Raw genomic sequence first — 14,688 nt, forward strand, 5'->3', positions numbered from 1 at the left:
AGAGGGTTAGACAACTAAACCTGTTTTCATCAGTTTTATCAAGTGTGCTTGTCAAGTTTCATACCTGTCGTGTTAGTTTAGTAAGTTTGGACGTTTCTCTTAGTATCTGTAACTGATTGTTTATATGCACTCAGGTGTGTGTTTTCAGGCGGGGTCTGAACATGTGAGCAGGTTGTGCAGCCACTTTAAGGAGACTCAAATGTTCAAAATGAAATATATAAATAATACCTTATGAAATAAGTAATGAGATAAGTGCCACATACAGACAAAATCTTTAATATAACCATGACATAGTGAAAGAATTCAATACATTTTTGAAACTCATCTCATTCTAATGAAATGTTATTTCAAGTAGAGCTGCAACTGAGGCTTATTTTCATTCATTGATTAATCTGATGATTATTTTCTTGATTAATCAATTATTCATTTAATAATCCATTTAATAAGACTATTAAATGGACAAAAATAATGAAAAATACTCATCACAATTCCCGGAGTCCAACTGTGACTTGTTTGTTTTGTCTTACCAACAGTTCAAAACCCAAAGATAATATTCAGTTTGATATGCAGCAAACAAGCAGCAAATCCAAACATTCAAGGAGATGAAACCACAAATGACATTTTTGCTTGAAACGTGACCTCAATGAGAAATGTACTATTGGTCTATATGTCTTATAGCTAAAAAATTAATTGATTAAATATAGCTGTGCCTATCTCTTTAGTCATACTGAAGAGATCTGTCATGTTTGTCTTGTCTTGATAAAAACTTGAGATGTGACATTATGAAATCAAAAGCATTGGAACAAAATGGCATGTGAAATAAAACACCTGAAATTAAATAAAAATGACTGGCAACAAACTCCTGTTAAAATTGTTAAAAGAAATGGGATGAAATAACATATAATAATAAAGGAGCTGAGTTTTTAAAATGTATTGGGTTGTTTCAGAATTTTCTGGTTGAATTAAACATTTGGTCTGTTGTCATTTGCACCATTATTTATTTCTTAATATCTCATTTACCTTTTTTCATTTTGAACACTTTGGGGCTTTATACTCGATACACATTATGCCTTCAAGATTAATTTCATCAGCGGAGAGTCAAAAAATGTTGTGTTGCAAGTTGTATCTCTGCAATCACAGACCTTTAGTTCTTCTCTGCAGACAAGTGTAATATTTAGAGTCACAATTATAGGCAAGGCGTCGACCAGGGTCCCTCTCATTTTGTACTTTTTGCAAATCTGAGTTCATAAAGTTCACTGCCTATATTTTTGAGCCGTCTTGATCTGATTCCAGGACTCAGACATATGATTAGGCCAATTTTTTTTACAGGTTCAGCCGCTGAAAATCAAATAATTTCAGAGCAAAGAAATTCTGTCTCACAGACAAATGTTTTTATTTTAGCCATCTTTAAATCCCTTGACTTAAATATGGAAAAACGCAAGAAAACAAAAAAGGAAATAGGCAACCAATCACTTACTAAAGAGATTTGGTGTATCAAGCACTGCCATTATTAACACTAGGAATGTGTCCTTTATGTACATGCTGGCTGTTTTAATTTACTAAAATAGTATTTACAGTTTCTAAACATGGACATCATTTCATACTCATTGAATACAAATATATATATATAATTTGTATTATTGCATACAAACTAATAGTTCCGCGATAGCAACTGTTTGGACAGCACTTACTATTTCTCTTATGAGTGAGAGGAGTTGCCGCTGGTACTGGACATTTATGAGACACATGGAATGCAAACACAAAGTGCACCTTGCCATGGTACAGAGGAAAACAGTTACGTCAGAACCAGAGTTTAATCTATTGCAATATTCTTTCATTTATTAAGTATGTCAAACCTTTGAGAGAATAAAGCACATCATTGTCACACATAGGAATGAAAGGGTGAAAACAAAAACCTCAAAAGGTAAAGTCCAGTGGGGGCACAAAAAAACAAATCCACAAAAGTGGCTGGTGAGGATTGAGAAATGGTCCCAGGTACTGATGTTTCTACTGTCTAAATGGTCAGTGATGGTAAACGCGGTGATGGTTGCAGAGTTTGCTTCTCAGACACTGATTTCAGTCCACCTCCATCTCTTTCGCTCCAGGCTTTGTCTGCTGGTTTCCCTTTGCGTCTCCCTTCCCTTCTGCTCCTTGCTTGGCTGTTGGACCATTATGAGCTCCACTGTTTTGGTCATTTACTTCAGGGGCCTCCTCCACTGTGGGCTTTGGCCTGTTGATCACTGGGTTACATACATTATCCAGTTCCTGGTGAGCAATAAGTGTAGAGCGTGTCAGAAGATCTCATCGCTGTTACTTGAAGAAAGAATTTAATAATAAATACCACATACCTGTAATTTGGCAATGATGTCTGCTACTTTAACAATGGGATCTTGGGTTATGGCAAGTTTGCTCTGTGCATTCATCTTGCCGTTCATCCAGCCCATGCTTTCGTTCACACACTTCTCCACAGTGCTCATTTCCTCTGCACTCAAATGAAGGTAACGCTCATCCTGGGAAAAGGTTTGTGACAAGAAAAAAATATTTTAGAGGTCTCTACATCAGTAAGTAAAATAACATCAATCATCAATGAATTCATCAATAGAATTTGTATTGTGACACTTTAAGAAAACAATCTTTAACACATACTATTTTTTTTTTCATTACAAGGCAGTGTCTAACTAGATAAAAATGATTTACCTTCTGCTTATAGAAATCCACAAACTTCATGTAGAGTTGCAGTTTCTTTCCCAGCTCCTCAAAAGCCCTCGGCCTGTCTTCATGTTCTCTGTGCCGATCCTGAATGGGTTGACCCAGCCTCTGGAAAGCAATACAGTTTACGTAAATGTTGATAGTTATTGTAACTTTTAAAAACTTAAAAACCTTAAAATGCCTTTTAGAGCTTTTTCTATTTTGTAAAATCATAACTGAAATTTGAAATAGAAATTTCCTTGGAATAAATAAAAACAAACCTTAAGTGCATCTAGCTTCTCCTCATAGACTTGTTTGGGTTGGTCCTCCCCATCCTCATACAGCCAGTTCTCTGTGTCCTCCAGCATCAGTGTCAGGCGGTTACTGTCCTGTTAGTAAGGGCCAAACATATTAAATGCATATAGTAGGGGATCATTTGCTTGATACAGCTTCTCGATTACACTAGCCGTTTCTACGTCAGAGTGACTAGTATTACAGAGAAAGCACCACTTACCTCCTCTGTGATATATTTTTCATAGATTCCACACAGTTTGTCCCGCAGATCGTATACATACTCCTCCACAGCATTTTTCGCATCATTCAGCTCTTTCACCAGTTTGTCCTGTATAATCATCTGACGCTGTGATGAAAAAAAACACACAAAAAATAGAGTGAAAATATAAGGTGTCGTGAAAGACACAGAAATGATAAAATATAATATAATCCAAGCAAAAACACAAACTGTGCCATTAAAAATGATCTCACAGACCTTTCCAACAGAATGTGTTGTAGTTTACACCAGGATACTAATTAAATGAGTGGGTATAGATTTTTGATATTATGTATTTTATTTTGACTAATGAATATGCTGAAATGGATGCAGTGTTTTTAAGAAGGTCAGAATGATTGGTAATTACAGTATCTAATCTATCAGTATCAAAATCTGCCATCATGTCTAGGGATAAAAGAACTATTAAGACCTGAGCTGCACGTCTAATGGCCTAAAGACACAGACTTGAAACTGTCACTTTTACCTACATTAAAAGCATTTATTTAGGAGAACATCAGATTTAAACAACAGGCAATATGTGGAACACGTCATTCCACTAAAACACAAATTAGGCCAATTAGTAACTATTAAACAAACACTGTGGCTCCTTCATAAGCCTTTGTGGGAAACAATCACAGACCACAACAAGACAAATACAGCAAATATCAAATACATATCAAGTTTTAATTTCCCCTCGTCCAGTAGTGCTCAGGTAATCAGCGTTTTAATCCAACCATGACTCATCTTTTCTAAAGCCCATCAAGAGCACTCACCTCATGCTCCACAAAGTTGTTAAGGACATCACTGTCGAGCTGTCGAATGTTGTTGGCCAGGATGGGCAGATCAATACTCTTCACCTTGACTTTAGGCTTGCTTGCACCTGCTGCTGGGTCCTGCTTTTCCCCAGAGGCACCCTCCTGGATTTGGAAACCAGAAAACCAAACAGACATATTTTCTAGGACTGCATTAATTATTTAAATGGTCAAATCTACTACATTAGTCCTATTAACACTATTAAATACAGACAGAAAACCACAGGATACTGATATTGGCTTATAAAGAATAGAGCACATCCCTAAATGCAAACCCATCTGACCTTACTGCAGGAACTGTTTTCCTCGTTCTGCTGATCCCCCTGACTCTGGCCTTCCTGGTCCACCTGCATTTTGGTCTGAGAGACAACACACATTCAGCCACTTTTAATCGAGGCAGATTACATGCAAATAGCACAGGATTTGATATCTGACTTGGACACCGCGACAGCAATTGTGGCAAAGATCACCTCACCTGCTCCTCCCCTCTGCCTTCATTCTGCACCAGTGGCTCAGGGTCAATTTGCATGTCCTCTCCCTCTCCTTTCTGCTTCTCAATCAGAGAAGCACTGGACACACTGAAGATGCCATGAACATTGACACGGACCTTGACCTTCACTTTAGAGCTGTCTCCATCTGGCTGGGGAACCACATTCTGTACTGAAAAACATCCTGGTAACAGATGGAAACAGAAAGGAGAGGTTTGATAGAGATCCTAGATTACAGGACCTCAACATAATCCCTTAATAGGCAGACAGACAGGCTGGTGATGGCAAATTATAAACTGATAGCCCAACTGAGTGTGCACACCCTCCACACAAATGTATATACAGACAGGACTCCTCTGTGGGACACTGTGACTCATTCCTAATTACCATCCAGGTTTTAGATCCCTACAGGGACTCACTGGGCCACCCAGAGAAACTGCTCAGGGCACATACATCAATCTCCTCTCTTGCTGTAGACTTGTGTAGCTGCTAAACGCCAGATATTGTTATAGTTTTACCTCTGCCTCTGTGTGGGGCAGAACTGAGGGAGGACTAATCAGTGGGTCATTAGCAGAGGGTAGAATTGGAACCAGTACCTATCCTTTGGTCTGGGTAAGGGAGATCTTGAGGGCTGCTGTAGAAGGCTTCAAGGTCAAAGGGCTCCTTCTTGTGGAAGGTGATCACTTTAGAAAACGGAGCAGCATGATTCTTACTGAACACCTCACATTCTCTGTAAATACAAAATGCAGCGAAGGAAAAAGCAAAGTCAGGTTGTGGAAAGTCAACACAGTCAGCACATTCTGTATCTTCAAGCTGGCTGACCTAGCTTGATTTACTATGTGCAGCAATGACTACAGAGAAATATATTGTCTCGTTTAGTGCAGCGTTACTGCTTTGTAGGGACAATGTCTTTACCCCAATCCATCCTCTGTGGGTGATTTCCAGCGAAGAGTAATAGGAAAGGGAACCACATCAGTGATGGAGAATTCACGCACCTTAAACGCTGGAGACAAAATGGCACACTACGCCCATACAATCAGCACACACATCACACAAATAAAAGCACTAATAAATGTACATTTACTGCATCATATATCATGAACCATTGGTTATTTGTACAGTGCATCGGCTCACGTCAGAGAAAGAATCATACCTGAAGCGCACAGCCTCTTGCCACAGCTTCGTCTGCGTTGAGTGTGGTACTGACGTCTTTGCAGAAAAACTTTGCGATCCTCTCTTTGATAGCCGGGATTCTCGTGGCTCCTCCAACTATCTCCACTGCATAGATATCATCCCGGCTTAGCTCTGCCATAGAAACACACAAGACTTAGCCAACTCTTCATTTATATATTATTCAAACTAATAAATTCAAACAAATTTGAGAGACATACTTGATTGTTCAAGGGCTGCTTTCAGTGGCATTTCTACTCTCATCAGATATTGAGCACACATGTCTTCAAAATGGCCCCTGTAGATTACAAAAAACAACAACAGTGCTGCACAATAGTGGAAAAAGAATTACGCAGTTGTGATACAATCATTGTGAAGAAAACAACTGAAGACAGTTGTACCTGTTCATCCTGCTGGAAACATCGATGTCATTCATAAAGCACTCTATGTTGAGAGGCAGGTCGGAGGAGTTGGCACTCATGAGCTTCTTCAGTTTCTCGCACTCCTGGTGCAGCCGCAGCAGAGCCCTCGGGTTGTCCCTTACATTGAGCTTGTACTTGCCCTTAAACTCCTCGCAGAAGTAATCTACTAACGCCTCGTCAAAATTGCGCCCACCAAGGTACACGTCGAATGCTGTGGCAAGGACCTGACAGACCAGATTGACACTGAGCTCCGAGTTTAAAGTTACACGTGCTGAGTATTGGTCTAGATGGAGGAAGATCAAATACTAACCTTGAGTTTGCCTTTGTTGAAGGCCGTGACTGAGACCTGGAATGATGAATGTCCCATGTCCACAAATACCACATTTCTAGGCCGCTCCTCTGGAGTAGGAAGGTCCTGTTTGTAGATCCCATAGGCCAAAGCCACTGTTCATAAGAAACAGCTCTTTTTAAGTACATGGTAAAATCAAGCGATGAGGTACTGTCTGACCTGTGTACCTGCATATTTTACTATTACGATATGACCTCAACAAAGGTTGGTGCCGCATCCTTACACCTTAGTCCCATGCACCCATTCCAGGTATTTCACTATTACCAATTTACCCGAGAACACTGACCTGCTGTGGTATCATTAATTAGCCGTAAACAGTTCAGCCCCGCGATTTGAGTTGCATCAAACACCGATCGTCTCTCTGCATCTGTGAAGAAACTTGGGACCTGCAAGACAGAGCACAAATCAATGTGTTTCATGGAACCACTTTGTGAATTATGTCGATGATTCTCCGTCTCCCATCACTCACAGAGATGACACAGTCCACCACAGGCTTCTTCAGGGCGCTCTCTGACGTCTCCTTCAGCTTGGTGAGCAGCATGCCTGTGATCTGCTCAACTGTGAACACTTTGTCCTCATCCAAATAACGCACCTGTAAACATGACACAATTAGGACCTTCAGGGTTAATTAAAAGCTAGAGAGTAAAGCATGTTAAGCATAAAGCCAATAAGTTGTTTGGAGATGAATTACACAAAACATCTGCAAATCCCACTCACTTATCATGGACAGTGTCATGGCTGAATTAAAAGGACAAAGGTGTGCAATGACAGCAAAAAAAAAAAAGGTCAGGGTCAGAGAGCAGAAAGTAGTCAAACAGAACATGCTCGAAGTTTGTACAGTGCTTTACCTTAATTCCAGTGTTTCCATTGGCCAGCTTATGTAAGCCATAAGGCAGTTTGGGTTTTTCTGCTTGGACAAATGGGTCATCAAACGCTCTGCCGTGGAACTTTTTAAAGCCATGGACTGTATTTTTGAAGTTTGTTATAACCTGCAATAAGAATATAGATTTAGTCAAGACATGTTTTTTAGAAGTTACTTTGTAAGTATGAATTGTAGGAATGATGGACTACGGTGACTATTTCTCATCATTTCAATGTGTAATGTTGCTTCTATTACAGAAATAAGACAAATTGCTGGTTGCTGACAAATGGATGATCTTACTTGACTCTTGGCTGCATTTCCAATCATGCGGTTTTTGGGGGCCAAAGACACACAAGCCCTTGATGAAAGACAAACACATCAGCAAATTAGGGAGGCTACAACAGAAATAATCCTGTTAACAGATGTGGCAGATGAAGCAGAACTGTAATTGACGGACTGTTGCAGACAGAATCACACGTGGAGTGATGATGAGAGGCAGATTTCAATCAAGCACATTTCACAAGGGAGTCTGAGGGAGAACCACAAACTAGGGCAGTGAGACGGAACAGTTAACCTTCAAAAGTTAGCTTATCCTGTGCATAGAATAAATTCCTGAAAAAGCATCACCTACTTATCTCGTTTCACTAATGTTTTAGCAGACAAACAACAAATCATTGTGTGTACTGACAAAGATGAATGCTTCTGTTCACACGGGGTCTGGGGATCCATTTCACACTGGCTGGCAGTGACAAGTCACTCCCTAGTTTCACCTTGCCACAAAAATATCCCTTCTCACTTAAAGGTGCAATGCTCATCCCTGTGTGCAGGATGCTGCAGCACATGCATTCCAGTTTGCGTGCAAAAATGTCCCTCCAGAAAAAAAAATTCTCTGTATTGTAAGATGAGTTAATTCAGTTTATCCTCTGCAAATAAAACAGTTTCATTTATACGATCTGTGATGCTGGATTTAGTTCAGTTCTGTCTAGGCTGGCTCTGAAAGGCAGCAAGGATGAAGCGTTTGTGCAGGCCATGATAGACGCACTGTCGCCATGTAATGTCAAAACAAATTAATTTATTTTCTTCTCGGGCAAACACTACAGTGACATGTTAAAATGCTCTCAGTCTTCTCTGAGTTGCTGATCACGGCCAACTTTGAGGCGCACTGCGTAGCACCGAGGTGGCTGTCAGGAGCCTGCCTGTGAGAAGAGAGGGTCACTTCAGAAAGCGACGTGCGACATTTTGACCTACGGTAACCTGCTGTGACGGTGAATAAAACAGTGGTTACAGGCCTCATCAGTGCCGCCGCCGACATCCCCGCGGCCTCCGCGCAGTCGCCGCTCAGCCAGCGCGCCTCCAGTCGCAAACATTGCGTAACGAACTCACAGGCAGACCACAATACACGGTGATGATGACTGTCAATATTTGTACTTACGGTGTGCATCTGTCACTGTATTCATTGGCAATGGTTTCAATGCCACCGCTCCTGGCAACAGCGATGTAGCAATTTTGGAAACCCACATCAATGCCTACCACTGACATAATGAGCGCTCTTAAATTCACCTCTTGCAAGTTATGTTATCCGCAACGACCGCACTTGACACCTATGAAAAAAAAAATATATATATATATATATTTACAATGGCGGTATACTCCAAAATGTAATTCACGTGTCCCTTGCTTTAGAAATATACAGCTATCTGAGGTACACTAACTGAATTACTCGCTGTTATGTAAGTCAAGCTGTTTATAGCAAACTCATTCAGAGTAATCCCGGGCGGCAGTGATGTCCAGAGCGGATTCTCCCACTCCTAGGCGGCCCCAGCATCACCCAGTGGCTCTGACAGAGGATGATCCTAAGGCCCGCCTCCACACCTCTGATTGGCTGCGTCACAACCACTGTTCTGATGTGATTGGTGCGGCAACCAATCGATAACAGAAGAATCTAGAACCCCATGGAAAGGCGACCGTGGGATACGTCACACGCAGTGGCCTCACGCACATCTTCGCCCTCAGTTCGACCTGTCAGGAGGAATTCCTCCGCTCAGAACCCGCGCACTCCCGCACCGGTGAACGCGCATTACTGTCGTGTTTGTTTGATGAGCTTTAATGATACCAAATTAATACCCGAAGCTTGCGAGGAGTGGCACACAGTTTGAAAGAAAATGCAGCCTGAAAGCTCTCACTCAGGGAAAAGCCCCCAACATGGTGACACAGGTGTGGTCTGGCCATAGGATGAATCTATACGTTAATGTAACAACTATGTTAATATTCATAGATATTAGAAGAAAATAATGTAACCACCCTGGGCTGGTGCACTACATCGCTTATCTCAACTGAATATTTCTTCCACATGGGTTTCTCTGTGTGTTCTTTAAATGCATCGGTATTGAATTTAATTATTATTTATAGTTTATTCTAACATTGCCCATGTCTGACAACCAGCATTATAACATCGTCCCCTGTAAGCCAGAGCTAATGTTCTACATATAACTTTTTTTTATATTGTTGGGTAGTTTAATCCATAATACTGTAACATGTTTTATGAATATGTCAGATGTGTGAATATTTATCATCTGCAAAGTATAAAAAGTACATACAATATTTCCGCCCCGAAATGTTGGCAATTGATGTTGTACAGCAGAAAGTAGCATTAAAGAGAACTACTCCTGAACCTGAAACCTGAAAGATTATTGAACAGTTATTGAACTTGAATAAATGCAATTAGTTATTTTGATTTGGACATTTGCATCCATAAATGAGAAGTGGCTGACAAGAGGTCTGGCCATTAGAAACATGGCTGAAGTCTATTATTTTATTTTGCAGTTTCAGTAAAATGAATTAAAAAATGTCTGGTAGGCCTTTATGTTTTATTTTATTATTTAGATAATTCAAATTTCAGATTTGAGAGTCTTGAGGACAGGCAGGTTGCTTAAAGGAAAAGAGAAGAGAACAAGAACAAATGTGTGTTTCTAGGTGCATATAATGGTTTCTCATGGAGCATGGTTCATTTACAATGCAGCACTGTAAACAGGTTTTAGCAGTGGTGGAGGAATTACTTGCACAGTTTCTACACAGTTAGGGTCCACTAACACCTGGCATCATCTTAGGTGTGACTACTCATAACTCCTTTGAATTTACTAGCCTAATAATTAATTATTAGGCTTTAATTATTAAATATAATTATTGAATTACACATATCTCAAATGGAGAAACCTTGGATTTACATTTCTGATTGAAATGTGGACATCTTTATTTATTATTAGCACTCACAGTATAATTAGAGATATATTACATTTGAATTCTTACTTGTGAAAGTGCAATTAGAGATTTCTTGAACTGAAGTTGTAGTTGAATGTAAAATTCTTCATTATGTTAAAATGACTTACTATTAAGACAACCTGCACTGTGTCTGTGTGGATTCCAGCCTCACTTGAACACTTGCTTCCTTGCTGAGGACTGACTGTTCCTTCATGTTCGTACTCAGCCTGACGGGCCTGAAAGCAGGAAGTGCTAGTTGACCAAAAAGGGCTAACCAGCTAATTTTAGTCAGGTAGGCTAACTCGGCATTTAACTCGATAGTCACAATGGGGCTGTTCGGTAGAACAGCGGAGAAACCACCAAAAGATCTGGTGAGTACTGACAGCTGAAGACCGGGACTGTCTTTTTGTTTTGTCCCTAGTAAGAATAACGACAAAAGCCCTTTAGCTAACATTGCTAACGTTAGCTGTCAGTTTAACTCAGCTTCGTTCAAACTGTTGCTACTTTTTGCTAGTTAAATAGCTGGCGTTAGTCCTCATAGAAGTAAGAAAACAGTCCCTGTTACGCCAAGATGGATTAATTCTACAGTATATAACGTTACACGTTTGTTTATACGTCTCATCGACCGGTCAACCAGTCTTATTTTGGTGTCTGTATTGGAGAGCTAGCTCGTTAGCATACAAGCTAACACAAGTCTGCTGTCAATCAATGTAAACAAAATCTGATTTGGTTCGCTTCAGCTGACATCGTGTTTTGTTAGAATTTAGCTTTTATAACCGAATACATTGTTTTAGCTCTACATATGTTGATATGGACATTACAAACGCATTGGAGCTGTTAAGGTAATATTACAGCAGCTTATAACAACAATGTGTCGTTTCAGATCAATGAATGGTCTCAGAAAATCAGGAGGGAAATGAGAGTGATTGACAGACAAATTCGAGGTAAGGTACAGTCAGTATGTGACACTACCAGTGAACAGCTGTGAATATCTAAATAAATAAAACTATATTAATCATTAAGTGTAAAATGTCGAGCCTGTTAATGGTTCTACTTTCATTCAGTTTCAAGATCGGTCTGTAATTTATAATCAGTGAACTAAAACAATTGGAGGAAATAATTACAGTAATTGGAATATCTAGAAGTAAAACATCAGAAGGACACATTGAAATTCTTGAAACATGAATTTGACCTAACAACTACTGAGTTATCTTATTGGCCAGAAAGGTGTCAAATAAATTGACACCTAATTACACTGGAAAAGTATTAGAGGCAGTGATGGACAACAGTAGTAACTCACTTTTTTGTGTCGTATGTAATAATGTGTTTCAGATATTCAAAGGGAACAAGAAAAAGTTAAAAGATCTATCAAAGATGCTGCCAAAAAGGGCCAGAAGGATGTGTGTGTGATCCTCGCAAAGGAGATGATTCAGTCAAAACGAGCTGTTACAAAACTTTATGCTTCCAAAGCCCATATGAACTCTGTGCAACTCAGCATGAAGAACCAGCTTGGTGAGTTTGGGAGTACAGCAGCTGGGTCATTAGACAGGGGGAAGTTTTGTGTGATTTTATCTGAAATTCTTTATTGTTAGCAATAGAATAGTTTGCATTTTTTATGAACTCAATGTTCTTCTTTGTGCTGTCAGTGAAGGGAATGTATTTGTGTGTTTCTAGCTGTACTGCGTGTAGCTGGGGCCCTGCAGAAGAGTACAGAGGTCATGAAAGCAATGCAGAGTTTAGTTAAAGTCCCAGAGATCCAGGCCACCATGCGGGAGCTATCAAAGGAGATGATGAAGGTCAGCAGCAGCATCCAACATAAAAACATATTGACTGTCAAGTTACGACAAGAAACTCTGTAATTCTGCCACTGACTCAGATCACCGTTGGCCTTTAATTCTTTCAATGAAAAAGTTATTAAACCATGGCATCATGTACACATATTCATATTTCAGGCTGGCATCATTGAGGAAATGCTGGAAGACACGTTTGAGAGCATGGAAGATGGAGAGGAGATGGAGGAAGCAGCAGAGGAGGAAGTTGACAAGATCCTCTTTGAGATCACAGCAGGTAAAGAGATTTGTTAAACTGAAACGAGTACATTGATCCGTTCCTGTTTTATAATAAGGTATAAATAAATTAAAATATACTGCAAATTGGTAATGCTGGAAACTTTATTTCATGATAATATTTGCTTTGTTAGGTGCCCTTGGCAAAGCGCCAAGCAAAGTTGTAGATGCTCTGCCTGACATGGAGCCTGCTGGAGCCACTGCAGCTTCAGAGGATGAATCAGAGGAGGACATTGAAGCAATGCAGTCAAGACTGGCAGCTCTCAGGAGCTAAGGTGAACTGCCCCTGTGGAGATAAAGTCACTTTGCTCAATCCATAAAGGACAGAGAATTCTGGCGCAGGTTTACAGTGCTGAGCAACCTCTGTGCTTCATATTAAGATTATTATTTCACATAATCATTTGGGGTTAACTATGTGCTATGACAGTTCATGTCTTAAATATGTTTTTTTATAGAACATTTGGTTTACTCAGCCAGAAGAAAATGTGTTTTTGCTTTTTGTCTTTATTATCAGGGGATAACCCTTGGTAAGTCTTTATTATCCAAAGTCAAGCAGAAGGTTTAAGAAAGTGTATATAGTGTAAGTAAGAAAAGCCTGCTGTGCCTACCGTGTTTCATCATATTCTTCTCCAGTCCTAAGTCATGGACTAGTGGTGGAGGTACTTATGGGTATTTATGATCCAAACAAGTGATTGAGTATCTGTTGATGGAGACCACCCCACACATGAATCACATCCTAGATTACTATTCAGCAGTAGTTCTAATCTCTGACAGTACATTTTGTAAGCAGCAGCTGTTCTGTTTACTAGTGCTTGGCCTGTATTACATGAAACACTAGAGGTCATGGGTGGATTTCTCTTTTGATAGTTAATTTTCTGTACAGTCAAAATGTATCTATTCTATATGTGGTCATATATGTGAAATGCACTCATCAGAAAAATGCACACACACTACCCTATGCCATTCTTTGCATTAACATTCTGCTTGTTAAATGTTTGACTTTGTCACGATGTCCTTCTCAGCAGGAAGATGGAGAGGAAATGGAAAAGTTGGTTAGTGCAGAACCTATGTATCGTGGAAGTGTTGTGTGTATACTTTTTCTATGTGAATGGGGACAAAAATAAGAAAATAAACTTTTAAGAAGAAAGGTTGCCAATAAGAAGGATGCATGACATCTGTTTTTGTTCTCAGTATTGATCTCTGTAACTGACTTTACATTTAGCCCTTCAGCATCACAACAAACACTAAATATTAGGTCTGTTCTCAACAGGAAAAAGCTTTTAAGCAATAGCACGCTCAGCAGGTCAGAAGCTGTACTGCAGGGACAAGCTAATGCTGTGAACACAAACACCTGTCTGGCAGATGAAACTGTTAGCCCGGCAGCTCTGAAACCAAACTGTGTGAACACTAAAGATTTCAGTGCTGCTTTTTGTCATCCTGTAGTCCAGTGACTGCAATCCACCGATAGTCAAACACTATGTCAAGTCATCTCTGGCCTTCTTATATTTAACCTGTGATAGGATCTGATTACTGTACATCATGTTACGCCTTGTTGATATGTAGTCTGTATTTTTTATTTCTTTTTTAACTGAGAAATTTAAACCTTTTTTGCCACCCCTTGTTTTGAAGCCATTCTCTTGGCTTTAAAAGTGACAAAAGGCTTAGATTTCTACGAACCACAGCCCTCCAACAGCAGCTTTTGTTGTACTGTAACAGAACCTTGCCTCTGTTCTCAGGCCCCAGTATGTAGGCCAGAGGCTGGACATAGGTACTTTAGCTCTAATGGTGTAGGTGTTCACAGGTTGGTGACAAGAGGTTGATTAGTTTTAAGGCCAGGCAAAATCTCACTCCTGAACATTTCACATTTCTGTAGACATCCTCGAGTTGGTTTAGTTTTCCCAATACTCAGAAAGGTAGATTAAATTCAACTATTAAAGTTAATTCATCATGTACATTTAGTGCAAATATATGAATTGGGGTAAAACTAAAATGCGATTTGTTTACTCAGTGACACCACATACTC

At 39.8% G+C, this 14,688-nt stretch overlaps 2 protein-coding genes across 5 annotated transcripts; one reads left to right on the forward strand and one right to left on the reverse strand.

Annotated features, from left to right (window-relative positions):
* Positions 1-260: 260 nt before the first annotated feature.
* Positions 261-9,190, reverse strand: hspa4l (heat shock protein 4 like). Of its 4 annotated transcripts, none has more exons than XM_071498770.1 (20): positions 9,062-9,187; positions 8,774-8,942; positions 7,642-7,699; positions 7,328-7,468; positions 6,949-7,071; positions 6,766-6,865; positions 6,441-6,574; positions 6,110-6,354; positions 5,930-6,006; positions 5,692-5,843; positions 5,454-5,560; positions 5,135-5,268; positions 4,526-4,722; positions 4,335-4,409; positions 4,012-4,155; positions 3,203-3,328; positions 2,970-3,077; positions 2,698-2,817; positions 2,349-2,510; positions 261-2,265 (listed from the first exon to the last, which is right to left on the reverse strand). In XM_071498770.1, the coding sequence occupies exons 2-20, from the start codon at positions 8,878-8,880 to the stop codon at positions 2,077-2,079; spliced, it is 2,499 nt and encodes an 832-aa protein (XP_071354871.1). In that variant the 5' UTR covers positions 8,881-8,942; positions 9,062-9,187; the 3' UTR covers positions 261-2,076. The 4 variants fall into 4 exon arrangements, with proteins under 4 accessions (XP_071354871.1, XP_071354872.1, XP_071354874.1 ...); XM_071498771.1 differs by having other exon boundaries at positions 9,054-9,177; XM_071498773.1 differs by having other exon boundaries at positions 8,902-9,190.
* A 1,621-nt stretch (positions 9,191-10,811) lies between these two features.
* On the forward strand, positions 10,812-13,827 carry chmp3 (charged multivesicular body protein 3). The gene is made up of 6 exons (XM_071498034.1): positions 10,812-10,970; positions 11,483-11,543; positions 11,932-12,111; positions 12,274-12,395; positions 12,552-12,666; positions 12,800-13,827. The coding sequence occupies exons 1-6, from the start codon at positions 10,926-10,928 to the stop codon at positions 12,937-12,939; spliced, it is 663 nt and encodes a 220-aa protein (XP_071354135.1). The 5' UTR covers positions 10,812-10,925; the 3' UTR covers positions 12,940-13,827.
* Positions 13,828-14,688: the final 861 nt, after the last annotated feature.

This window comes from Trachinotus anak, unplaced genomic scaffold, assembly GCF_046630095.1.
Source record: "Trachinotus anak isolate AG129_WGS33_773 ecotype Australia unplaced genomic scaffold, CSIRO_AGI_Tana_v1 ptg000015l, whole genome shotgun sequence".
NCBI classification, from domain to species: domain Eukaryota; kingdom Metazoa; phylum Chordata; class Actinopteri; order Carangiformes; family Carangidae; genus Trachinotus; species Trachinotus anak.